This window comes from Neodiprion pinetum, chromosome 2, assembly GCF_021155775.2.
Source record: "Neodiprion pinetum isolate iyNeoPine1 chromosome 2, iyNeoPine1.2, whole genome shotgun sequence".
NCBI lineage: Eukaryota > Metazoa > Arthropoda > Insecta > Hymenoptera > Diprionidae > Neodiprion > Neodiprion pinetum.
Genome location: NC_060233.1, coordinates 2164913 through 2190788, shown reverse-complemented (window position 1 = coordinate 2190788; position 25876 = coordinate 2164913). Strand labels below are relative to the sequence as shown.

The 25876-nt window shown below is 38.1% G+C and overlaps 5 protein-coding genes and 1 long non-coding RNA gene across 7 annotated transcripts in view; 3 read left to right on the top strand and 3 right to left on the bottom strand.

The window, feature by feature from the left end:
• Positions 1 to 744: 744 nt before the first annotated feature.
• Hsepi (D-glucuronyl C5-epimerase) lies at positions 745 to 7435 on the top strand. Its single transcript, XM_046614491.2, has 6 exons — positions 745 to 1188; positions 1676 to 1811; positions 1902 to 2045; positions 2214 to 2927; positions 3546 to 3733; positions 3886 to 7435. Coding segments are annotated over exons 1-6 (1716 nt in total). The 5' UTR covers positions 745 to 1186; the 3' UTR covers positions 4418 to 7435.
• Rabex-5 (Rabaptin-5-associated exchange factor for Rab5) lies at positions 7165 to 11634 on the bottom strand. 2 transcript variants are annotated; one of them, XM_046614484.2, is made up of 10 exons: positions 11520 to 11634; positions 11245 to 11441; positions 10947 to 11065; positions 10466 to 10723; positions 10259 to 10388; positions 10001 to 10098; positions 9668 to 9924; positions 9428 to 9559; positions 9099 to 9359; positions 7165 to 8961 (listed from the first exon to the last, which is right to left on the bottom strand). In XM_046614484.2, the coding sequence occupies exons 2-10, from the start codon at positions 11412 to 11414 to the stop codon at positions 8518 to 8520; spliced, it is 1869 nt and encodes a 622-aa protein (XP_046470440.1). In that variant the 5' UTR covers positions 11415 to 11441; positions 11520 to 11634; the 3' UTR covers positions 7165 to 8517. The 2 variants fall into 2 exon arrangements, with proteins under 2 accessions (XP_046470440.1, XP_046470441.1); XM_046614485.2 differs by having other exon boundaries at positions 9114 to 9359; positions 11245 to 11624.
• Positions 11635 to 12292: 658 nt separating this feature from the next.
• On the top strand, positions 12293 to 16283 carry dila (centrosomal protein dilatory). The gene is made up of 10 exons (XM_046614481.2): positions 12293 to 13265; positions 13373 to 13469; positions 13559 to 13658; positions 13817 to 14258; positions 14384 to 14601; positions 14675 to 14834; positions 14921 to 15177; positions 15246 to 15417; positions 15503 to 15666; positions 15726 to 16283. The coding sequence occupies exons 1-10, from the start codon at positions 12798 to 12800 to the stop codon at positions 15862 to 15864; spliced, it is 2217 nt and encodes a 738-aa protein (XP_046470437.1). The 5' UTR covers positions 12293 to 12797; the 3' UTR covers positions 15865 to 16283.
• Positions 15868 to 18512, bottom strand: 128up (GTP-binding protein 128up). Its single transcript, XM_046614499.2, has 8 exons — positions 18309 to 18512; positions 18045 to 18210; positions 17852 to 17982; positions 17514 to 17753; positions 17233 to 17401; positions 16994 to 17123; positions 16792 to 16914; positions 15868 to 16707 (listed from the first exon to the last, which is right to left on the bottom strand). The coding sequence occupies exons 1-8, from the start codon at positions 18348 to 18350 to the stop codon at positions 16605 to 16607; spliced, it is 1104 nt and encodes a 367-aa protein (XP_046470455.1). The 5' UTR covers positions 18351 to 18512; the 3' UTR covers positions 15868 to 16604.
• Positions 18513 to 19670: 1158 nt separating this feature from the next.
• Positions 19671 to 25759, top strand: Drep2 (DNA fragmentation factor-related protein 2). Its single transcript, XM_069133810.1, has 5 exons — positions 19671 to 20181; positions 21428 to 21524; positions 21888 to 22061; positions 23789 to 24077; positions 24180 to 25759. The coding sequence occupies exons 1-5, from the start codon at positions 20164 to 20166 to the stop codon at positions 25195 to 25197; spliced, it is 1596 nt and encodes a 531-aa protein (XP_068989911.1). The 5' UTR covers positions 19671 to 20163; the 3' UTR covers positions 25198 to 25759.
• The window catches only part of LOC124213307 (uncharacterized), a 72973-nt gene continuing 71638 nt past the window's right edge, over positions 24542 to 25876 (bottom strand). Inside the window, exon 4 of the long non-coding RNA XR_006881862.2 lies at positions 24542 to 24817. This is a non-coding gene — a long non-coding RNA (uncharacterized lncRNA). The remainder of the gene's footprint in view (positions 24818 to 25876) is intronic.

Genomic DNA, 25876 nt, shown 5'->3' with positions numbered 1-25876 from the left:
GCATTTGCCTTACCGATTGAATCTCAAAACTCTCTCAAGTGGTCGCCTTTTCGCTCATCGTACTTGTCTCACGGAAAAATAACAAACATAGCAAGTAAAAATCAGAAAATTGCCCAAATTCTTCCTGAAAAAACTCGTACATACTTTCCCGCCTATCTTGCCTCCGGAAGTTTCCAATTCCTCCTCCTAAATTTAGCAGGAATTCTTTTAATCTGGCAACACCACGCCGATTGTTTGTTCAACCGGCAGGGATGACAAATTTTGTTTGCCAATAAATCAAATTTTGTGAAATCCGTGAAGCTGAGTGGGATAACATTGAATATGCGAATGAAATATATTTTCTAGCCAAATCATGTCCGTCGTTATGTCACATTTTGCGAATTATCGAAAACTTGCCGAGCTTTTTGTTTTACTTCTTCTAGGTTACTCGATAGATTTTTAAGGTGATGCCTTACATGCCCTGTCTTACCGATTGAAATTATTCCGATTAGGTTTTAGCATTTATTATGCACACCGACCGTGCTTATTTGAAGTTTTTTTTATTTCCACTTAGTCATGCAATGCATAAACAAAAATCCGAGCAGCATTTTCGCTCCTCGCTTCATTCGAAAAACTACACAGCTCCTGGCTGTTGCCGTCGGAGCAAGATTTCAAATTTGTTGATACCAACTTGATAACCGGGCAAAGGTGGAGTTTGCTCAATCTATTTGACTTTGCACACTACAGCGGGCGCCAAAGTCCACGTTGATATTCGGATCGGATCTGCATTGTTTTCGTTATTTATAGGCAGTGGCGAGAGTGGGTGGAAGTTATTCGTGGAATCACGGGAGAACACTCGTTAACTGTGGTCCGCCAAAGAATCTACGGAAAATACACATATGCAGGAAATGATCTTTGACAGCTGTCAGTCCAAACAAGCAGTAAAGAAGTCCATCCGTTTACACGATCATCAATTCAGAGGGCTATTCCTGGCCACTATTTGTTGAAACGATCGACCGTACAATCATTCTCTACAACAAAATGTAATTCAGATATACCACGGTAAACCTACTCGTCGATGTTTTAACCAGTTTAAACCCCGATAAAATGCCTACCTCAAATTGAGTACAGCCACATTTCAATGAAGCTCATTGATGAGCTACTACTCACTTCGTAGGAGGAACGGAGTAAATATAAAACATATGTCATGTAAGTCAGGCCTCGAATAAAATAGTTTAATTTTTTTCACACAATATTTACAACCCTGAAAAAAAAAACAAAAAAAAACATCCAACTGGTTATCGTCCTGCTTTTCCATTTCATAATTCACGCTGCACAAATTTGCCGCTCATCAATCACTCTTTGCATTGCATCAGATGTAGACAGACAAAGTATGATATCATCAATGTTTCAAGTTAGAGCTAACTTCAGGCCAAGAGATTCAGGCTAAAACCTCAGTTTCATTACTAACGCATGACATCATACTTGGCCTCATCATACGTGCTAAAATCAGAAAAATTGACTTCAAACCTTATCGTATCTTCAATTTCTGAGAAGATCAAGTGATGTTGTAATGATGAGTTATAACTGTTTATCACAAACTATGACTACTAGTATTTTCCTGTTGTTCATGACCTCATCTGTTCTAAATGGGAAATTCAAAGTAGTAACGACTTAGATTTTTGTCTTCGTCCAGGTTGTACATGATGATGAGAGTCAACTTGAAGACATTGCTGCTTGTCCTCGTTGCCTCTGTTTGCAGCTCTTTATTGACCTTGTGGTACTACTGCGGGTTAAAAAATTCAGATTGGAAATCAACCCTGCAGTACAAAGTGAGTAGACTGATCATCGCGTAATGAAAAAAATTGACAAAATTTTCTCCTTAGTCTGGTACGTCATACAAAATTTTTGTATCTACATAGCACAGTGTACTTGATCGGGCTAGTAATGAACTCCCAGGAAATGAAGAAATCGACTGTTATATCAACGGCGAATATTCTATTGGGTGTCGAAAAGAAGGGGATGAAGTTTACTTGCCATTCTCATTCATCCATAAGTACTTTGAGGTGAGAACAATTGGACTATAGACTGATTAAGGAATGGCAGGAAACGTAGCCAGGTGTAGTCCAAAATTGTATGAGTAGAATCTCCTGCCTTGAAAGTCAACTTAATCCCTTTTCCTTCTCACCAGTTCACCTGAAGCTAAATCACTGAAACACTTGAATTATTTTCAGATATATGGAAAGCTTGCAACATATGACGGTCTACAGAGATTCGAGTGGTCTCACAGCTACTCTAAGCTAGTGAGTCCAAAGGGTAAATACGACCCGCGAGGGGTGTTTATGTACTTTGAGAATTACAATGTTGAGGTTCGAGAAAGAGTAAAGTGTGTGAGCGGAAGTGATGGAGTGCCAATTTCCACTCAATGGGAAAGTCAGGGTTACTATTATCCAACACAGATTGCCCAGTTCGGGCTTTCCCATTACAGTAAGAACCTGACCGAGCCAGAACCACATAAAAAAACAATTGAGGATTCCGATAAGACTCAACAAACTTGGACGGTTCCTCAGGGGTCGGTGGTTTCGAGACAATATGATAAACTGGTCAACAGTTATGTTATGAAATATGCCACTCCAGAAACTAGCAGCTCTGGTATATCACTGAAGTTTGATCACGTGCTTGACCTGGTACTGAAATTGGACTTGTGCACTAAGGACAATGGCAGCGTCACCGTTGTACTTCAATCTAGGGAAAAAAAGGATGTGTATTATCTGCACTATACAACAAGAAACTTAGTTATGCACACTAGAGACAATCATATTTATTATGGAATTGGTTTGTCCAACAACCGTTGGAAGCATCTCACTAGAGATCTAGTAGTTGATTTGCAGAAAGGGCTTAATTTGAATGACAAGACAAAGAAGAAATTGTCACGGTCGAAGCTGAAGGTAACCGATTTTCCAACTCTGAAATATTCCTCCATTCCTCCTGCTGATATTCCAACCCTAGAATTTGTTATTTCTAATTAAACATCTGTAACAGAAGCTAAGATTGCCTGGTTGAAAAATCTAATCAACAAGGACTACAATAACACTGATTGTGAGGCGTCTGGTAGAAACCTTAGCCAAAGTCGTGGATTTAAAAAACCAGATCCAAGGAACCATCAATAAGCACGAAGTTAAGGGTGTACAAACGCGTAGGTAAAAATTGTGCCAGGTCAATCAAAATTATACAAGCCGTCCTCACTTTCATTTTGAACATCTGTGTAAAATTTGTAAGCGATTGTCTGAACTATACCAGAGTTATTTTATTTCAAATTTCTTGCGATTTTACATTGATTCTTATAGGAAACTGTCAGGCTCAATGTAAAATCGTAAAAAATTAAAAGTGTAATAACTCTGGTATAGTTCAGACAATCGCTTTAAATTTTTACACAAGTGTTTAAAATAGAAGTGAAAACAATTCGTATAATTTTCATTAGCTTAGCACGATTTTGACCTACACGGTTGTACATCCTTAACGTCTTACTTGAACCTCCTAAACACATTTTGGTGTGTGATTTTCAGGCCATCAAAATGATACTTTATGGTTCTGGAATGATTGACAATGTGACACTCTCGACCAGTGAACATATGGAACAATTTTATGACGCTGCTCGTTGGCTTGCTGCTAATCAAAATGTGACTTCAGGGGGTTGGCCCAATCCCGTTAGACGAAAAGTTGCTACTGGAATGGCGACCCTGGAACCTGGATGGTAGGGTTTCCTTAATTGAACTGATTAGACCTAAAAAAAAAGAAACACGATTCAATGTTAATTGCACAATAATTTGACGTTTGCGAAAATATCTAAACCGGCCAATTACCTGACGAATTCATTAGAAAATTTGTAAATTTAATGAATTTCAGGTACTCCAGCATGGGTCAAGGGCACGCCATCTCAGTATTATCCAGAGCTTATTACCATTCTGGCGAGAAAAGATATTTGCAGGCAGCTATCAGAGGCCTACGACCTTTCAGATTGTCTTCTGCGAAAGGCGGAGTGGCTGCTTCTTTTCTTGGTAAATACATTTGGTATGAAGAGTATCCCACGACACCTTCTTCTTTTGTACTTAACGGTTTCATATTCTCACTGCTTGGCTTATACGATTTGAAAACAATAGCATTAGGCAAAGATGCCGACGAAGCATCGGCACTTTTTGACCAAGGTATGGCGTCGCTAAAAAGCATGCTGACACTCTATGATATGGGTTCAAGAACTACTTATGATTTACGTCACTTTACGCTCAGAACCGCGCCAAATTTAGCCAGGTGGGATTATCATGCAATACACGTCAATCAACTTCTATTACTAAGCACGATAGATAACGACCCAATTTTTACCACGACTGCTGAACGTTGGATAGGATATATGAACGGAAAACGTGCCGCACATAACTAGCTCAACCGATATAGTATTATATCATTTCATTTTGCAGTATTCAACATTCTTTTTCCATTATTATTGGCGTATACGTTTTATTGACTCTACTAAGCAATCACTCGCAGCTAAACACAATATCACTCAACATGTTAGTTGAATATTACAATTAATTTATATATATTATTTTAGTAATTTTATTTGGCAGAGTTGAATGACCTCTGCATACTACATCAAAAACACCATACCCAATAATGCATTAATGCTTCGTACCACCTATGGACTACTTCATTTCTTTACTGCGTCTTTAACTTTCACATCGCGACTGTTATCGGCGCGTATTATTTTCATTATTTATATTAAAGAATATTTTTAGACGAAATAGGTGCTTGTCTTTTGTGCTACAAAAGCGTTAGTTTCGTATTTTGACCGTATTATATTTCACCGCTCATAATCTGTGTATCTGACCAATCGTGCTACTCTTAATAACAATCCTTTCTTCATTTTGTAATCAATCTACCAGTCTCACGAACTATGTGTGAACAAAGTTCCGACTAAATGATAGTACGTGACTTAAATCATATGTTCACTTTTCTCAAGACTCTATAATACATGGTATTCATTTCAAATATAAATATTATCTTTTTTATGTCGACCCACTAAGATAGAAAAAAAATCAATCACTCAAAGATGCTCCTTCCAATGTCGAAGAGTGAACTCAAATGACGATTGATCGTAGATACAGGATTTTTGTGAGTGAGAAAACCGAGGCTGTGACCTATTACTTATTATTTTCATTTTGTATTAGTATTCCATAATTTTATGTACAATTGACTGCTGAACTCTTCGAATCGCAAAAATATGATAGAAACAATTGTAGAGTAATGGAATTCTGACGGTTTTCCGTTTTGCTGCCTAAAAAGATAATCAGTTATCACTTTAATATTATATTATGTTTATATGATTTCGGAATGTGAATTGTATAGATGTAGACCATAAAATTGTACAAAATATGCCACACATATGAGCTTTATGAATCCAACATGTGGATGTTATAATTTATATATATATATATATATTTTTTTTTTTTATTTATTCAACGCATAAACATTGAGATTGACGTTACCGATTAAAAAAGTTTTGAAGATTTCCATGTATTGCATCTATGGAACGCCTTAAAAATTTTGGATGTAAATCTATAATTTATTCCAAATTACTAAACGGAACGATTCAAATCATGTGTTTCAAACGATTTTTATTGCATCTAATTTTTTTCTCAGTTGTTACTGAAAAGTTACTCAATACTCGATTGATATTCAAATTATTTTATATACTCTCCGTTTATCAAGAATTAATGCGTTCAATCCAATGTATTATACATATAAGTAGTTAAATTCACTTGAGCGAAAATGTGTTTGAGAAAGTATAAATACATAAAATTCATGGTTAAAATTTTACCAAATTGTAAATTTGAAAATAACATGGTATAGAATGCTTAAATCCACTATGCATAAGTGGAGAAATATTAATTCCTGATTTAAGTAGAAACTTGTTACGATAAAAAAATTCAGTTGCAGTCAGGCACATTGTAGTTCTTGTGATTAAATTTACATCAATAGATGTAAACGTAATTAAGTGCAATGTATAATCATAGAAGCAAGTCTACCTATATTTTAGCCGACTGTAGCAGTTTCTAGGTACAAAATAGTGTGTGACATTATTTAATTAATAAGCGCAACTTTAGGAAATGCTTGTTGCACATAATTCCAGCAGTGTTTGGATCAAATATAAATGAGACAGGAGTATTTACATGTACGATAAGACCTTCGTCTCATTTATATTTCATTTGGCATCCCCAGTTCGTTTTGCCCAGTAAACTTGTGTAGATATAGAAAGTAGATAGACGCGAACGGGCATATTCTATACTCGACGAAGGTATAGAAAATACTATAGATTTTTAATGTAAAAGTAGTAACTTTCTACGAAAGTGTAAAACAAGGCTTATTGTACCTTATTCGTTACGTTATGTAATTATTTTTCTATTCACCGACTACTGTTAAAAATGAATCAATATCTTGTAATACTATTTATAATTAGATAGATTGATAACCTAATGAAACAGGGTAGATTTTAGTGATAATGCGATTACATAGATCTTGTAGGTATTTTTTTTAGTATGAACTCTAGATATTCAAATATGTTATTGCAGAATACTGAAATTCTTCGCTCGTTTTATAACTCTGTAACACTTTATTGTGTCTTTATTACACTTTGAGGATATTATAGATATGGAATTTTCATTCATTACTCTGCAATAATATAGTATACTTTTTCACTGATTGCAATACTTCTGTAACTTTTATATAAGATTCAGTTTTACTTACCGGCAATCAGTTGGTAGTTGAGATGAGAATAAATATGAATATATAAAAATTATAACACACTAACACTAACACTAACACTGTCTACACTCTCTGGCATAAAGACTTATTTCTTATGTATCAACGATGATATTATGTTTGATAATTGTAAATATTGTAAGTTCACCAATTAAAAAATAAACTCAAACTGCATTAAAAATATTTGACACACTTTAACGGGCTTTGTGAAAAAATGTGAAACTTATACCGAAAACAGAACTTTAACTGATATTAGGTAATAAAATGGTTCTATAACAGAATTTCTCCAAGTACGAACTTATTTGTATCATTGGCTTTCAATAATTAAGAAAATCTTTGCGTGAGGTAGCACATATTTTTCACATTCCAAACACACTTCTTTAGGTTTCTGTACAATCATAGTTTAACAAATAGTTTATATATATTTAACTTTTGTCACGTTTATAATCCGGTAACTAGCTGCCCGTAAGAGATTAAAAAATTTGAATTCTAATCAGACTTTGAGACCAAATATGTAATTGATATCAGTTAGTCAATATGATGTACAAAAAAAAAAAACACGATTTGCACAATTCACTAATTCAATGTTGCTATATATCATACTAACAATAAATTCTGCCGAAATTCTGTATTCCAACCACATGTATTGACTTTATACTTCATTTTTGGTTTACACCACTATAAATAAATTTCATACGATACGTGAATTTATTTGTACAGGCCTTAAAATTATTTTCATACACTCTTTGTATACCCATGTATAGTGAATATAAGTTTCGATTAAAAGTGCCAATTACAATAACCAATATTAGTTTTCGTTATAATTCTAATGAAAATATATTTTTTACCTCATATCAAGACAAATTCATTTAAATATATATTATTGTTAGTCAGGATGGACCTATCGGATTAAAAGAAAAATGATGACTGACACAATTCGCTCACTTAGTCTAGTGCAGTATCTCTGAAATCAAATTGAGTGTGAGTGACAAAGGTTGATCGTTAAACCGATATGAAAATAATTAATGTTTACAAATGACTACCACCTAGTTGATTATAATTGAATTTATTAAAGTACGGCATTAGCAATTATATATTCATATAAGTTTGGAATATCAGTTTTTTTGACATGCACTGAAATTGTGATGTATATAAAAATGTGGTCAACTCACAAATTGGAGAAAATAATGACAACTGTAGCTACAAAATGGTAAATATTTATATCTAAATTCAGATTATAGCCTACTTACATGATGATCTACTCCAGAATGTATACTGATCACTTTTGATGCAGTGTCTTGGTAACGTAGCACCTACTTGTCATTTTTTCACTTTTCACTGTAGCAGAATCTATAAGATAATTGTAAGCATAGCAGTGCAAATATCCTAGCTTGAAACCTGTAGTTTTTAATCCAGCATCTGATTTGTAAGTTATATTAGAAATATTGCTGATTTCATTGGATCTTGAATAACAAAGCGATAATCTCAGACGTTACCTCGCCATCGATACAAGACACGATCCAATCCTTCGAAGCTGACTAGATAAGATGCAAGTTACATCTTAATTCCTGCATACTACTGTATACATACCTATATGTATGTGTATATATACCTATATGTATGTGTATATATATCTATATGTATGGTATGTATGAATGTGCATATCTAGATATATATGTTACGGTTGAAATTAATCAAGTGTATGTTTAAATTGCAAATCGTTCAAATGTTGTGAAAGTAGCCAGAATAGTTATCTGCCTCCAAGTCCGAAGTGTTGTGAGAAAGATCACCAGTGTTGCACGGGATCGTGGGAATGTTAGAACCTTGGATTGAGAATCCATGGTAATCTTCACGTAGAGAACAAACTGGTTTTAGAGGCGATGGTAAATTAGTGCCCGATGCTTGCGATTCGTCTAGCAAACTATCAGAGGCGTCTCTGTCTTGTAGATACGATTCTTCTGCTGTAAGATCGCATTGTGTATCCAAGCTAATTAGGCTGGTATCGTCATCCCCTTTACTTCCATGCAAACCACCATCTGAGTCAAAGGCTGGGAAATCAAAAGTTGGAGATGGTGTTATGCAATCCTCGATCGAAGGTCCGTTGTAATCACCAACGTGAGATGTCAGTGTTTCATTTGTTTCGTCGTTCAGGGTTTGAGGGTAAATCTGTGGATGAATACTGCGATAAAGTAATGTTGTGAGGATTAAAAAGTATTCGCAAATAGAAAGTAAGTTCACAGAAATTTTCAGCATTTCATATTACAGATATAAGTTGATATTAAATTTGGAACAAATGATTTTACATCAATATTTTGTACTTGTGGTATAATTGGTGGTGGTAGCTGGTAGCTCTCTGCATCAACGCAGTCAAGATTAGTCGGTATCCTTTGACTCGGCGTGATAATAAGGGGAGTGCGAGTTATCGCAGCGTCAACTTCCGCCTCAACTTTTTCTGGGAATTGTATCATTTTTTTCTTAAGCTCATCGGATTCTGCTATGATTTCCAAATTTTTCGTTTTCAATTCATCCAGCAGTGTTATGTGTTCGCACATCAGGTGTATACTCTAAATTATAAAAATCTGTAAGCTATGAGAGTGTTGGAATTATTCATCAACGATGTATTCATCATTACCTCGCACATAGTGAGAGCAGATTCCCATGTGCTCGCTGGAACGCGTGCTCCTGACATATATGCATCGAAATCTTTCTGAGGCATGTTTAATGACTCGGCAGTAAGATTTTCTATGAAGGATACTGCGCAACACTGGAACAAAATTGGGAATAAAATTTCTTGAAGGCATGGATTTCAGCAAATTTTATATTCATTGCTTTGAGTTGTGCGGTTCTTCGTAGCCCAGAGTAGAACTAATACCAAATTTGTGAAGTAGTAACCTCCTTCACCAGTCATTAATCTGCTAGCATTACAGAATCGGGTGATGAAATTTATGTTGCTTTTCAATCTTGCAGGATTAGCTTTCAGCACAATGAATATAAGCGCCGGTAAAAATTCATCGGCTGAAGCTGGACCCCCAACAGATTGTTGCAGTAGTACAAATATATTTCTACAACAATGAACAACACAGGCAAGCTTCTCTTGCGGTGCTTTTACAGAGTCCATATTTAATAAATCTGAAACAATTGTTACTATGTTACATTTATGTGAAATTAATCAGACCGATTGAGCTTTGAAGTTTGATTGTTTTACCTGTTATTGAGGTGTAAACAAGCTCTCTCACGTCAGAACTAGTTTCGTGGATTCGACACTCCAGATTCTTTCCGCTCACCCAATTCAACTGCCGTATTCTAAAATTTCCTGATTGATTAGAAAAATTCTCGAGCTTGATTCATAAATCAAATTAATCTTGACCAGATTTGATTGGTTTAGAAATATGTTACTGACTGAGCATATTTTTCACCTTATCTGTTTCCATCCATTCTCTGAATTGGAAAACTGAGATGTTACCTGTTTTGAATAGCAAGGTCCTTGTCCTCATCTGTAGTTGATGGCGGGCAGAAAAGTATCCTATAGAGTAAGGTCATAGTGTATCTTTCGATGTAGTCTAGTAGTCGTTCTTTTGTTTCTGGAGAAACATCTAAAAATTAATAATAATAGAGATTACTGCAGTTCTGTGAATATCCTACGCATGAATAACCAAGAGTGCAATATTACCTGCGTAATTGGGACTGTTTTCCATTCGCTTGGCAAATACTTGATAGAAGTTCTGAGTTAGTTCGGATAGCTCCTCAACGCTCTTAATATCCTTCATTTGTAAGATGTTGTTCACGAAGGAATGAATACACTTTCGTACATCTTTCTCAGCCGGAGTCTTAGCGATCTGTACCAGAAGGTCACGGGTCTCCGATTTCACTTTGTCAAGTTCAGGATTATCCTTAACCAGCTCCTGCCATATCTCGCTAAAACCTTGAGCTTAAATAAGGAATATTTCCATCATGACGTTTCACATCTTATCAAAATGAATGACAGGAAAGAATGGAAACACCAAAACTTTACCAGTTGTCTAGAAGTATATTATTATGGTTGTTATTATATAATTATGTTTCTGCTTTAGTTGAAAGATCGATGAAACGTAATTAAGAATGACGTATTATAGAATGAAAATAAAATGTGAGACATTAAAATAAGGACATACTTTTCGTTGCGGTCTTGCGAAAGACTGACAGCTTTAATAGTTTAGTTTTCTTTTCTTGCTGTCGCTTCTTTTCTTCAAATTTGTAAAAACCGTGCACGGTAGTCTTAGAGCTTGAATCACTGAAAAAATGTAAATATATAACGCAGTTCGAACAATTATTCGTTACCAGTAATATTGACCTAATCAATAAAGGGCTTATCAATAGAAAGTAGTGTCGGTAGTTATACCTGGAATGATTCATTTGATTGATAGCATGTTACAATGTGTCAGTGAATTGTTGCACTGGTATAATAAATACCTTTCGTGAATGCGGGCGTGTTCTCTTTGAGCCCGTTGCTTTTGCAAATGTTCTCTGTGACATTTGCTACAGTAGCCTTGCCATTCTTCGTTTCCAAAATATCCACAACCATTTTTGCACTTTAAATCGGCCTCGTCAATGCGGAGAGTCGGCGTCTTGATCGAGTACATGTCGATAATTGGAGAGTAAAACTCCAACTGGGCGCAGTAAGTTTTCAAATTTGGTTACTTAACGCATTTGCGTAATAAGCGAAATGCAAACAATTGAACCCCTACCTACGAGGAGAACATAACCTCTTCACACGAGCTGTCAAAAATCGACTGTCCGTCAGAAGCACGTCAGAAGAGTCTAACTACGGCAGAGATAAGTTGCAGTGTTCCCAACCCGTCCATGGGGGGCTATGTGACCAGGGCCGTAGCATTATAGCACCGAACAAAAAATTATAGTACTTTTTTGAAAATGTTAATAATGCAATAAAATCACGGAATATTATTTTTATAAGTATATTATCCCTATCCATTACAATACGCGTGCGTACTTACATTTAATTGTACGAATGACCAGAAGGTACTTATTTGAATTATTTTTGTACACACTAGGAATGACGGCAGGAACTGGCGGGAAGCGGGAAACGGGGCGCTCAAATCAACACCAACGCGCCTGAGCTCGAACCGTGCATGTCAGCGCCCTCCGCAATAATGTGGTTAAAATTAAAAACCACATTATGGTGAATGGCGCTGACAATTTTTTGCCTAGCGCGAAAAGATTTGAATACGTTTCTTTTGAAAAGTATTAAAAATCTTTTTTTTTCGAAAAGTATTAAAGAATTTTGTCCCGCTAGTTTTTGTATTACAAAAAAAAACTTCTTTTTATACAAATTTCTAAATTATAGTAGATTTCCGTCACATAATGAAAGTTCTATGTTACATAGTACGAAGTTCATATTTATGTGACATCTACTATAATTATGTGACGGTTGGGAACACTGATAAGTTGAGAAATGACCAACGCCCCCAAAAACCTGGTTTACGAAATTAAACTGAACTACGTCTCTGCGTGGTGCAGTGTGAATAGAATAGTAGCGCGACATTATCTGAAGCGTGCGTCGCGGTCGGTAACAGAATATCGATTTCGGCACGCTGCAGATAATGTCGTGCTATTAATTTATTTACATTGCTCCGAGCAAGGCCGTAGTTTGGTTTAATTTTGTCAAACGTCTTTTGGAGGCGCTGGTCATCTCGCAACTCATCTTTGATTCTTCTTCTGCTTCCTTGTGAAACTCATGTGAAGTGAGTCAATATTCATGAATGGTGTACAAAGTTGACCACCCTCTCTGTGTAAAATGCAGTTGAAGTTCTATGTCAATTCCAAGCACTGAACTATACCAACAAGAAGTCAATACTTGAAACGCCATCTGCAATAAGAGCGACATTCGCGTTTCCATAGCAACCGCGTCATACGAAATTTCGAGCGAAGGCTTGACGTTTCAATGAACGTTGTGGTCAGTGTATAAGGAATCCCTAATTAATTAATTACAATGCAAATGGCAAGAAATGATCAACATACAGCATCCAAGGGTTGTCACTAAGCCCCCGATTAGTAACTTTGCCATGTCCGATAACGGAATGGCACATGGCTTGCCCATGCAGAGGTGCAATTCCGCAGAAGACCACGTACGGAATTCAAACCCGTCAAGATTCTGCGAAACTAACGGAGGACTGGATTCCAAAAAAGGCGAATACCTGAAAGAAGCAGAGACCCATCCCAATCAGATTAATGCTATGATTGAAAACATTGGATACGACTTAAAAAAGCTGCAAACTACTAGTGATTTTAATCAGAATGTCATCGAGCCAAATTCTTGCTCCTTCGATCAGCTTTGCTCGATGATCAATGATCTGGAAAAAAATTTATCTGGAAATGAAGCACAACTGAATATCGATTCAAATACCACTGGAAGTTTTGTCAACAACGAAGGGGGCCACTTTTATGGAAACGATCAAGACTATTCCATCAATCAGGCAAGTATCGATTGCTCGAGAAAATATCTTGTATTTCCAGAATTTAGAGCGCTTAAACACTGCTGCTAGCTTTTACACCTTTTGATCACAATTTCTTCCCCAATTAGCTTCAACCGGAGAAAGATTACTCCAATCAATCATGCGGGTCTTCTCTGTCAACTTACGAGGACATCATGTCTCTGTTAGGGATTTTGAACCACGAAGGTAAAATATGCGACTCTGACAGTGATGGTATAAGGTATGACGGGAATACTGCAACTCTTTAGCTGTTGAATTTTTACATTTCTTTCTAGGATACCTTGAAGATGTTCCAAACAATCGAGCTTACGCGCATTCAAAGAATATTGAAGCAACACTGAATAGTCGATCTATTCCATGCTGTAACAATCAAGGGTAAGATTGGTCATCAAAAATTTGTATGAATTTGTGTTTTTAGCATATGCATTGTATAGTATTTCATATGGAGGCAGTGCTATTTGCGAGTGCAAAGATTTTCGCACCGAGGTGTGATTTGTGTGAATCCCGTTGGTAACGTTTTATGTTTCTTGCAGAATTCATCCCACACAAACCCATATACCTGAAACGATAAAGGACGATTTAGCGACTCTTAGGTTGCAATTGGAAGAACGGGATGAGACTTTAAAAATTTTAAAAAATGAATTAAAATCACAAAGGCATTCTGCTTGCGAGAAGCTAGAATTGCAAAAAAAGCAGCATTGCACTGAACTGCAGACTCAGAAGACAAAATATCAGACGACGATAAAGAGGCATCAGAAATTTATCGAGCAAATAATATCAGATAAGAAAAATTTGACTGAGAAATGCAACTCCTTGACTGAGCATATCAAAGAAATGGAAGTGAAATATCATCGGGAGTTAAAAGTTGTGGCTGATAGACACGCGGTGGAACTCCGACGAGCTAGAGAACTTTGTGCCGCTTCTGAAAAGATCAGACGCGAACGTTGGCTAGAAGCAAAAACTTCTAAAATAAAGGTGCTAATCAGATGTACGCTTGTGGAACAACTAACTTTTATCTCACAATCAATATATAAACATGTGTTGGAAAAAAAATGTTAGTATCGAATCTCTAGTCAAATTGTTCCATTTTACTTGTTCAGGAAATGACTGTGAAGGGGCTAGAGCCAGAACTGCGAAGTATGGTAGAGCAGCATCAGCAGGAGCTTCAAGAAATACGCAGTGCTCACATCAAAGAGCTTCAGGATACCGAGCTGCGGACAATTCGCCGCTCAAATCAACAGCTGGAGCAGTTGCGTCTTGAGCTAACTGCGAGCCATGAAAAGTTATTGAGTAGCGAAAAAGATATTCTCAGAACAAGGTACAATGTATGTTCAGACATCACGCAGCTTACTTAGATACCAATAAAAGATTCCGTCTGATAACATTCACAGGTATCAGGAGAAACTAGAACAGCAAGAGAATTTATTTCAAGAACAGCGGCGCAAACTGCTGGACGATCTTGAACGTGAAAAAAATCTGCTAGCTCAAGAACATAAACGACTCAATGCTGAGAGAGATGCTGCGATAAGTCAAGCACGTTCACAATTCAATGTACGTTCAGGTCATACTGAAACTAATAATGACTTATACCAAGCAACGATGCATGAAAATAATAACGGGAACCCAATCGTTTACAGGAAAAAATCAATACTTTAATACGACAGCATCAGATCGAGAAAAAAGCTGTTCAAGAATCACTTAGGGTCGAACAAGAGACATGGATGGAAAACTGCAGGAGACAGCACAATATGAAATTAGAAAAAATGGAAACACGGCTGAGAGATGAGTGCAATCGAGAGCGTGACAGACAAATAGAACTGGCTATTGAAAGGCTCGAGAAGGAAACTCTTGACATGAAAACTAGTCTTCAGCAAAGTTCGGAAAACCGGCTCAGGTACTAAATGTGCCCATTCATACACGTTGATTGTTACCCACTTTAAATAACTTTTAAAATTGTTCAAGATGTATGAGAGAAAAATATGAGGCAGAGCTACAAGACTTGAATAACAGCAAAGAATTGCTGACAAGTAAAGTGACCTCCGTGCAGGAACGCCTCACAGAGACTACGACGCAGCTTCAAATAACTGAGGGAAAACTTCAGCAGTGTATGATCCAGCTAAGTAATTCTAAACAGGTATGAGGTGTAATGTTATTGTCGAAATCAGTTGTGGAATATGATAAGCACTCAATACAAACAATTCTTATTCGTTCTCAACAAGAGCGTAGATCAATTGACGATTGAGAGAGACGATGCAAAGAAGATTGTTAGGAAGGAAATTGAGATGGAAAAACGAGAACTGGAGAATAAAATAGCCTCTCTTCACCGCGAACTTACTGAAAATAATTCTAATAGAGATGTTCAAATGGCTCAACTTTATAGCAGGTAAGGAATAGTTAATTCTATCGACTTTATCCGATATTCATTCATGTTCATTGTTGTAGGGTCAAGTTAATAGTAACGCAGAAGGATCTGGCAATAGGGAAATTCGCCAAAGAGATTGATGAAGCAAAGAAGAGATGCGATCATCTGGAAAAATTATTAGATCAACAGAGGAAGGATTACGTACTTCAGTCTTTATAGATATTAAGTGTAAATAAATATGTTTTAATTTTAACCCTCGCACATCACTGCGCTACAGGTTTAAGTTGTTTTAAATGTAAGTTTTTTCGTAACAAGCATTTCTCAGTCTAGGCAAGCACCCAATCTTACGCGATATTTTAAATTAACTGCATTTGAAACACGCCTATTTAACACAGACATTGCAGGAAATATACCTTCGTTGTTTATAACTGTATTATCTGTAATATAAGTTTATACTTCGACAATTTCTTATTTTTTAAATGCGTTTACAATAAGCTACATACTACACAATAATTTCAAGAGTCGAACTGAGAAATTGTGGAGAAAAATGCAGATGTAGGCTTTAATTTTTAGTACCAGCCCATATTTATTTAACGCTCTTCATCACTGAAAACAATGACACAGTAAGAATTTGTACACTTTAGAGAAAAAAAATTCTGTTACGGTTTTCATAAAATAGATATATATATATATGTGTATATATATATGCGTGGATCTTGTTTAATGCATGTTTGTGTGATAAATTATTTTGTGAAAATAATAAAAAAATTGTAATTTCCATCAGATAGTCCATCTCACGTTGAACCCATTTATGATCAACGAGATGTTCCGAAAGGTGACAAACTCTAGAAGGAAATAATCGGAAAATAGTCTAATCAAAGTGGACCTATCGTTTCTTACAGATCCGTAATTATGTCTTCAGCACGTTGGTAGTCACGAAATGTTTCCACTTTTTAAAATCACACTCTCTTAACAACTTGTACAACATCTTCATCACATAAGATATGATCTTTTCCAACTTTTTGAGGCTGGTGCTTTACCGATGAGCCCCAAACAAGCGCGCTGAAATATTAAATATATTATGGTTAATTGTCTTCGACTTAGAGAAAATGCGGAGATTAGAAAAAGACAACCAATGAAACTGACTATTTGAACTCTTTAGCAATGGAACGATGCAGTTTGTTGCAAAAATCCTCGACTGATCTTCGCTCGATGTTCAATACAACTGGCGAGTTGTAATCAGGAAGCTGGCCTTTTGGTTTTGTATAACTGTAAATATTACAATAATAACAAAGTCATTTTTAAAATTCACTTATAGGACTATAATAAATTTGCTACACATACGTACATTCTCACAAGTTGCAAGTACTCCCACATTTTTTCAAGTAAATCATCAAAATTCCATTTATGGTGGGCAGAGATTGGTACACAGTGTGGTATTTTGTAAATAACGTCCAACTCCTCGATACTAATTTGATCTGTGGGGGGGGGGAAACAGTGTAATGATCATAATTGAATAACAATGTAACAACAGTGATCAAATTCTCAGCTTTTCTCGACAACTCGACATTTATGATAGTTAATTACCTATTTTGTTGAGAAGGTAAATGCAGGGTACATAGACGCGATTACCCTCAATAACATCAATAAGATCATCCGAAGTAGCGTCGTAGCGGAGAGTTATGTCCGCATTGTGAATCCTGTACTCTGAGAGGATAGATTTTACGGTGTCTAAATCGAGTTCGGATTGTACGCACTGTTGAACACAAGAGTTTTTTTTTTGTTAAATTTAAACAAATTCAACAGCTACCACGCTGTACATAAATCCAAGAAAAATTAGCTAACTGAAACCAATTCACAATTCTCACCATGGTTTGTAGATTGATTCCACCCTTATCTTTTTTTCTGAAAGTAATATTTGGAGGTTGCTTATTCAGCCGCAGACCGAATCCCTCGAGTTCATGTTCAATAAGCTTCTTGTGACCAAGGGGCTTGAGGACATCTAATACAATAAATATAAGGCTGCATGTACGTGCAACTGCGATAACCTGTCTTCCTCGACCCTTGCCATCTTTAGCACCTTCGATAATACCAGGAAGATCTAGAAGCTGGAATGTAAAATTCATGACATATTTATCGTTTTGTTTGGTTCGTATTACCAGATAGGATAATTTTAAGAATTCCGGACTCTCCATCAATTGCAAACCTGAATTTTAGCTCCTTTGTACTTGATGCAACCAGGGACGGTAGTGAGGGTAGTGAATTCATATGCAGCTACCTCGGAATAAACACCGGCAAGAGTGCTGAGCAAGGTTGATTTGCCAACGGATGGAAATCCTGTTGTAACGCAAGACGGGATGTTAACGAATGCAGTTAATCAGAGTGCTTTCAATATTTACCGACAAACCCAATTCTAGCGTCACCGGTTTTGGCTACTTCGAAACCCTGTTCTCCGCCTCCACCGCCTCCCTTGGGGGTGATCAGTTCTCTTCTAAGTTTGGCTAGCTTTGCCTTAAGAAGACCCAAGTGGCCGGACGTCGCCTTGTTTTTTTGGGTCCGAGCCATCTGAGAATCGAGGTTTCATGTTATTAGAGGATGTCGAGTGATTTGAATGGGTATGCGGACACCGAAACTGTTCAAAAATTAACGCATTTATAGGTTACCTCGGCCTCGATCGAGGCGATCTTTTCCAATATAGTGCTCATCTTGTATTGGTTTTAAGGGTAGTTTCCTGGCTTCAATTGTACTCTCAAGGCACTCTGCAACCTCTTCCGAAATACATTACGCGGCGAACGTTGCCACCGTTCTTTATTCAACACGTGTACTGGTACATGCCTTTAACCGCGAACGGAACGAGATAGACGTTGCTGCAAAAAGGTTAACAGATGAAAAAAAAATAGAAATATTCAACTTCTGATCATAGACTAAGAATTACTTGGATTTACTCAAGTCCGTCATCTTCATTGTAGATTGTAGCCATCGGGCTTGTACACCATAGACTTACAAGATAATACAGACAGACTATGCCATCTGTGCAGCTAGCTGAAGCCGTAATTAGAAAGAGAGAGCAACAGCTGTAATGGTCCTCTCCTCCAACCATGGGTCTGACGATTGCAGAAGTGGCTAACTATGTGGAAACACCACAGATAGCGCTTCAGTTTTCCAAGTTGGGCGCCATTTTGCATTTAAATGGCGCGGCGCGCGTCGCTGGCGAAGTCTTACGAGGGCGTTCGAATCGTGGTTCGAACTTTCCCGTGGGTTGACCGGCGAGTGGGCGAGTATAGGCGTTGAAAAATCGGAATACGAGAGAGCGCGCGACTGGGCGTGCGGCAGGCAGGGGTGGGCGCGAGTGGGAGCGAGCGGGCGAGTTTAATGCGTAAGACGAGAAGGATACTCGGTAAGGGTAGACGTAGGCTGTTTAAGGGTAGGCAGGTATTCAGGGAGGCGAGTGCGAGTCGAATAATATAAGCGAATACGAGTAGGAAAGAAGAAGAAGAGGAAACCTTCGCCGGGCGCGAGGCAAGTGAGTGGGAGGAATATAGCGAGGGCGAAGAGGGCAAGGTGGGTGCAGAGGGCGAGGGTGAGGGTGTCCGTACGTACACGGAGAGAGAATCGATCTAAAACTAGGAGTCGCCGCAGTAACCGCTGGGAGGAAGCCACTGTTACAATTTGGCCCATATGCGTTAGTGAAATCTTAGATCGGGTAATTGTAAGATACCTAGTAGGATGAGGGATTTCCTGGTAGACGTAGTTTCCAAGGGACCCGTTTGTTAGGGTCCGTTGTTTAGACCGCCTCTACCCGGCATCTCCGAGAACCGCGCGATCAGAATGCTGCAGCGTTCGGTCCGCTACTTCCTTTAAATAAGTGCTTGTGGGACGGTCCCGTACCTGCAGGGATATGACGTAATGGCAAGAGAGGTATGGCAAAATCTTTTTTATTCATATATCTCAAGATTGTGCACACGAGTCTTCCCCTGTACCATCCCTGCATGCGCGCCCCTTCCATTCGTTCGTTGGGTGCACTATACATCAATTTTATCATCCTCCCGTGACATTACTGATTTTCAATAACATTCGCAACTCCCTTATTTGTAATATCGTTTTTATTCTCCCAGGGATTCAAACCCCGTCCCCTTGTCACCCTTGTCGTGGAACGCTGATACGTGTTTGCAGTGGCGAGATTATTTTCCTCCCTACACACCCGTGACCTACTTCCCTGGGAGTTGACCCCGTGCAGTCGTTCAACGTACGCGGTCCTCTTCATTCTTACTTTGATCTCTCGCGGAGACCTCGTTATCATTTTACTTCGAGTGTACATACTTTTTGAATTTTTAATTATCGCATCTATAGCTCACGTCCCGTATAATCGTTTATCGTGTCGTACCGTACCGTTATTCGATCCCTTAATAACAATTTATCACCATCGAACAGAAGTAATCCATTTATATCCACAACGATTTAAGCGTTATTGTAACGTTAGATTCCGATATCGATCGATAGTTATTTTCATCTATATTAATGCGAATGCCAGCAGAGGTGAGCCGAGAAAATCTACAATTATACTTATAGCTCTTACATTTCATTCATTATTTTTCGAGTGATGATATATTCGAAAAAACGCCCGTTTGTCTTCCGTCTGAATTCTTCGTTACTGTGAACAATTATTCAATGAATTTTCTGCCGTGCAGAGAAGCTTTCTATATATATATTTTTATATGTAACAGAGTGTTTAAGATTAAATGGGCGGTTTATTGATAAAATATTTATACCATAAGTATTCGGTGTCATCAAGTATAAGTATATCGTTAGACGAGCATTGCAGTTTGATAATTTGTCATATTATGTATATTTTCTTGAGTATGGTTGAATGAGGTCAGTGTTTTCGACCATAAGTCGCGCGTGCGCTTTTACCGCTTAGCGCCACCCTGTTGAAAACGTTAAAAAGTAACCCAAACATAATTCGCAAACCTTTTCAACCCAGCTCCTCAATATTTATTCAAACTCCTTTTCCATTTACCTTAAGTATTTTTTTTTTAATTGCTTCCGGCAAGCAGAAAGAACGCGTCAGAAATTTCACGTATACTTATAACGATTGCATTTATTCATCTGGGTATTAATATATGTAATTTTTCACGGGATTGTCTCGAGGATTGAGCCTAAAAAAGGGAAAAAAATAATTGCACATAGGTATATGTATATATTCAAGATACTTCAGCCCATTGCTATGCAAATTTTGCCCGGTACCCTAAATTGATGCGAAGGGAGGGGGATAACTAACGTTTCAAATCGTATTTTATACCACCTGCAGACCCCTCTTCAACTTTTCTCTTAAAAGCATTTTGTCTAATTACTGGATATCTGTCACGCCCAGTTGAAAAGACATGGTTATAGACCACCGCTCGTTTTATACAAATTGCATCCAATCCGCTGCACTCTGTTATCATTATTCATATTTATTCATACCAGTGGTGAAATAATCAATTCTTAAGAATAGTGAACGTGCAGTGTCGTTACATTGAATTGAGAATTAATCGAGATCGATTACGTATATTATCACTGATTCATTAGTGGCCAGTCTCATTAACCTTCGCTGCAGAGTCAAATTATTTATCAAATAAATGTTGGTGTCATCCGAGAAGATCCGCAGATGCGAATCTTTGATCGGTGAATTTTCCCAGCCAACGATTCGTTCGATGCGCTATGCAGTATATTGTATTCCAACGTTATACTGCCTCCGCAAATGTGCGCTGCTATATATAATTGCTTGTCTATTGTGCCGCAGGAGTTACGGAGCAAAAGACCTTTTAAGATATGGGACAGTTGGCGAAACGTAAGAAAGGGACTGGTCGTTAGCAATTTTGAAGAACTGTTACACCGCGGTGAGTAAATACAAAGTTACTTCGTCGATAGTGAACCGTATAAACACACCCCCTCATTCGGGGTCAATCGTAAACCAAAAGTAAGCACACTAAATGAAAAATTCTTCACTTGTACAAGTGTCTCATCCCAGTGATGGTTCACAGTGATGGATACAGTGTTTAATAAAGTCTGTAATTTTTGCTTTCCACCCCGCTATAAGTGTGTCGAATGAACGAATGACGACGATGATGCCGATGTGATAACAAGGAATCCGATCTTGCATGTAACACAATTTATATAAGGCGTTGAAAAACTATCAGTAGGTTCTGAAAGATCATTGATTGGGGCAACGTGATGACGGTGTTGTTATATTTTAATTTCAGGTAAAGAAAAATTGGGCGTTCCCCAAAATGAGAAGGTCTCTTTAGTGCTCGAATCGGATGGTACGCAGGTCGAGGACGGGGAATATTTCAAGACTTTAGCGAACAACACGATACTGCTACTCCTGCGACATGGTGAAAGGTGGTGTCCCACTGGCGTTGACATCATTCGGGCTGGTACGACACGTTTCCTTGGCTCACTCCAGCTCTGCCTTATACTTGTCACTCCTCTTGCATGAAGTTCCGATCGCTGACCATCTCCTCACTCATCGTTTTCGATCCCTGTTCTATTCTCCTTCTTCTTCTTCTCTTTCTTCTTCTCTTTTACCTTTATTCTGCAACCGGTCATCGCACAACCTGCATCGTATAGAAATCGCAAGGCGTTAAACGGAATTATGGAAAATGGTGTGCAGGGTGTGCAGGTGAATCATGTTGACGAACGAACAACCGAAGATCGTATTACACGATTACCTCTATTGGAATTCAATTTTTGTTTATAAGGAACGATTTGCGAAGGAGATCAATCGTCAGATTCCAATTCTTCCAACGGTCTGCACGCTGTATATGTATACAGGGTGTCCCAGAACTGAGTACATAAAATTATAGGGGTAACAGAGGGGTCGAATTAACTGAGTAAATTAAACCGAAGAACATGTGCTTTCCGAAGTCGCGTTTGCGAAATGTGACCGGTTAACCCTAATAGGTTACTTGGGGTGAATTTCACCCCAAACATATTTCAAACTTCTCGTAGAGTCCCTTAGACGTGAAAACAGATCTCGTGGCACCGTTTTTCATGCCTTTTGTTTATAAAAATTTTTGACACTTTTTTTAACTGTGCCAATGTTTTACAATATTTAAACAATTAATATTGAATAGAAAAAGTGAGAGAGTTTTTTCTGCAATCCGACGTACACGGCAGGACACGATTAATTACTTTTTGTAATTAATTACATCGAAATTACTAATTACATTGCGTTACATTAGTCATTCGTGATTGAGTAGAAAAATAAAATACCGATTACAATTGTAATTTGTAATTAGAATAATTTGAAATATAAAATACGAGTGTGATTAGTATAGTTTTTCCTTCCGATTACAAATTATGAATGTAATTGGTATCAGTTTTTCTTCGTATTACAAATTACGTATACAGTTATTGTTGGTATCGGATTTTCTTCTAATTACAAATCTAATTGGTATTGTCTTTTTTTTTTCTTTTCACAATTACAAGTTATCAATTTAATTGATAATTTCTATGCAATTAATTACACAGAGTAATTAGTGGTGCTCAACATTTATTGTTATCAGGATTTTTTAACCGGTCGTATCTCACCCCCTCTATTACCCCTGTAATTTTGTGTGTTCTTTTCCTCTTGCACTAACTTCTCTCGTTTACTCATCGCATCAATATTGTTTCCTCTCTTTCGCTGTTTTTGCCTACGTCTCTTCTTCTACAACCATTGCTACGATCATTGATATCACTTCCTCCTCGAAATTGTGGGCAGGGTGGTCGGGTGCAGCCTGAATTGCCACGTAATGGGCTCGCATATAACCATTACGGGGTGCGACTACCGCAGTATTGTGAACATTAGTTGCGTCTGACCAGCAAGCGGATTTAAAGGGATTGGCAGTAGTAGTTCAGACGGTACGATCCGGCTCTCTGGAAGTTGAACCGATCCGTAGTTTTTTTTCACCCCCTTTTCAACATTTAAATGCGATAAAGTTACGCGCTTTGTGTTTCTTGTTTGTCGAAAATGATAGAAAAAAAAAACAATAAAAATAAAAAAAAAAAAAGTAAACAAAAATTGATATTATTACAACGAAATGATATATAACAGTGCGATTCGTTGTGTGATAAGGTTGAGGCGTATTGTAAAAAACGTTGAACGTTGTGTTTGTTGCAGCGATTTCGGCGATACCGAAAATAGTCTGCGAAACGATCCACGCGTTGGAGTTGCACGATGAGACGCCATCCTGGAAAATTATGGACAATAAAGGACGTGTCACAGTGGTGCTCCACTGGGATCAGCGGTCATCGTCGCAGGTTCAACAGCAGCAGCAACAGCAGCAGGGGGGAAAGTCACAGGACGGTCAGAGCTCGAAATATTCTCCAACGAAGAAGAGCGAACTGATTTCGGGTGGTCAGAGACCGTCGTTAGTGATACAGACGAGCTTGGACAAGCTGCAGAATTATCACGACGGGATCGGGATCGGTATAGGTAACGGAAAAGCTGGAGGTCACGGAGCGGGCGACTTAGGAGGAGGCGTTGGTGGTGGTGGTGGTGGTGGTGGTAGTGGTGGTAGTGCCGGTGTTGGTAGTGGTGGTGGTCCTCGTTACAGCAGCCCTCAAATAACTGTGATAAATCATGACGATATGGTACAGAAGAGTTTTACTAGTCCGAGTCATAGTTCCTACGGTCCGATTCTGGCCTCCAGCTTATTACCGGGATCGTCAAGCAGCGGGCCTTCTACATCTGGTAGCCGTCTCGTTAAGCAGGGTACCAACTCGTTCGACAGTACCACAATCCATATCCACACACCAGAGTGTTCGAATCACATCCATCAGCCTGTAGCGAGGAACGGTAGTCCCGTGAACGGTGCCGACGGAGGAAGCGCGGCCGAGTGCGATTTTCACTGCTGCGCGCTCCACGAGGAGGGTCGTCGTATAGCGGTTCACAAATCCGTTGCGACATCGCCTATCCAGGACGCCCAACATCAGACGCCGTCGCCGCAGCCGCAGTCCTCGCTTTCGGACGGCACGAGGCGTTCCGGGGTGATAAAAGGGCACGTCAGGTTCCGGGACGACGAGAGCGAGGCGGGACCCAGTCACCAGTACCGTGCCGGAAGTTCGTCGGGTCAGTTCCACGGGCACGGAGGTTCCCATACCCATCACCATCACAATCATCTGCACCAGGATCACGACAGCTCCGAGTCTGAAACGGAGAATACGATAATGGAGGACGAGGTAGTGACTTCGGAAAAATTTTTACTTCTCATCGATCAGCTCACGGTAGATCAGAAGCACCATCTTAGCATCAAGGATATCGGTATTATACTAGAAAGGCTAAGCTCGAAGATACTGGACGTCGAGAGATTGGACAGGGAGAGCGAGAACGATGGATGTTACAACTGGACTATTAAGGCCGTTATTAGGGGCGACGTGCTCAGGGAACTAGGTGTTATTTACAACGGGAATTACTACGCCATCTCGGAACACCCCGGGTACAGGGAGGAGCTCGAGGAGAATAACGAGGATAACGACGACGACGACGACGACGACGATGAGGAGGAGGAGGAGGAAGATAGACTTTAATATGACGCTGTTTTAATAGTTAGATAGATTATACCTATACCTATTATTAATGGTTATTATTAACTATTATTAACATAGTATGTACTAAACACATAAAAACGTGATTTTTTTCAAATGTTTTCATAATAAAAAAAAAGAAATAAAAAAATAACGCATCATGATAAGAGGGGGGAAAAAAAAATAAATAAATAATAAATAAATAACGACGACAGAAAACGGGGGGGAGGTGAAAAAAAAATGATAGAATAAAAAGGAAAAAAAAACAAAAAAAAAAAAAAAAAACTTGACGAGAAAGAGAAAAAGAGACGAAATAAAATAATTGAAACGAAATGAAAAGAAAAGAGGAAAAGATATGGAAGAAAAATAAATAAAAATAATACGATATAAACACTTTAGCTCTATAAAGACGGTTGTTGAAAATATGTACTTATTAAATAGTCTGTATACATTATGTAGGAATCATTGGGATACGGATTCATCTCCGTAACCGTCCACAACACTGCCCTATCTAAAAACAAACAATATGAATATATTATAAAAGTTCAATCCTGATATATTGACATCTGTCCGTATTATCATTTTGTATATCTTCATTACATCGACTATCTCCCGATGTCCTATCGAAAACAATTTTTTCTATAATCAAATCACTCACGAATATGTATATACACATATACAT

Coding starts and splice junctions, on each gene's coding strand:
- Hsepi (XM_046614491.2), top strand. Junction 1,812..1,901: donor AATCAACCCTGCAGTACAAA/GTGAGTAGACTG, acceptor GTATCTACATAG/CACAGTGTACTTGATCGGGC. Junction 2,046..2,213: donor TCATCCATAAGTACTTTGAG/GTGAGAACAATT, acceptor AATTATTTTCAG/ATATATGGAAAGCTTGCAAC.
- Rabex-5 (XM_046614484.2), bottom strand. CDS start 11,414: ATGTACTCGATCAAGACGCCGACTCTCCGCATTGACGAGGCCGATTTA. Junction 11,066..11,244: donor CACGCCCGCATTCACGAAAG/GTATTTATTATA, acceptor ACATTTTTTCAG/TGATTCAAGCTCTAAGACTA. Junction 9,360..9,427: donor CTGCTCTCACTATGTGCGAG/GTAATGATGAAT, acceptor TTTATAATTTAG/AGTATACACCTGATGTGCGA.
- 128up (XM_046614499.2), bottom strand. CDS start 18,350: ATGAGCACTATATTGGAAAAGATCGCCTCGATCGAGGCCGAG. Junction 16,915..16,993: donor TACTTGCAACTTGTGAGAAT/GTACGTATGTGT, acceptor TAATATTTACAG/TTATACAAAACCAAAAGGCC. Junction 16,708..16,791: donor ATTGCTAAAGAGTTCAAATA/GTCAGTTTCATT, acceptor TTAATATTTCAG/CGCGCTTGTTTGGGGCTCAT.
- dila (XM_046614481.2), top strand. CDS start 12,798: ATGATCAACATACAGCATCCAAGGGTTGTCACTAAGCCCCCGATTAGT. Junction 13,266..13,372: donor AAGACTATTCCATCAATCAG/GCAAGTATCGAT, acceptor TTCCCCAATTAG/CTTCAACCGGAGAAAGATTA. Junction 14,835..14,920: donor AAGCACGTTCACAATTCAAT/GTACGTTCAGGT, acceptor AATCGTTTACAG/GAAAAAATCAATACTTTAAT.
- Drep2 (XM_069133810.1), top strand. Junction 22,062..23,788: donor CGTTGACATCATTCGGGCTG/GTACGACACGTT, acceptor TGTTTGTTGCAG/CGATTTCGGCGATACCGAAA. Junction 24,078..24,179: donor TTGGACAAGCTGCAGAATTA/TCACGACGGGAT, acceptor TGGTGGTGGTAG/TGGTGGTAGTGCCGGTGTTG.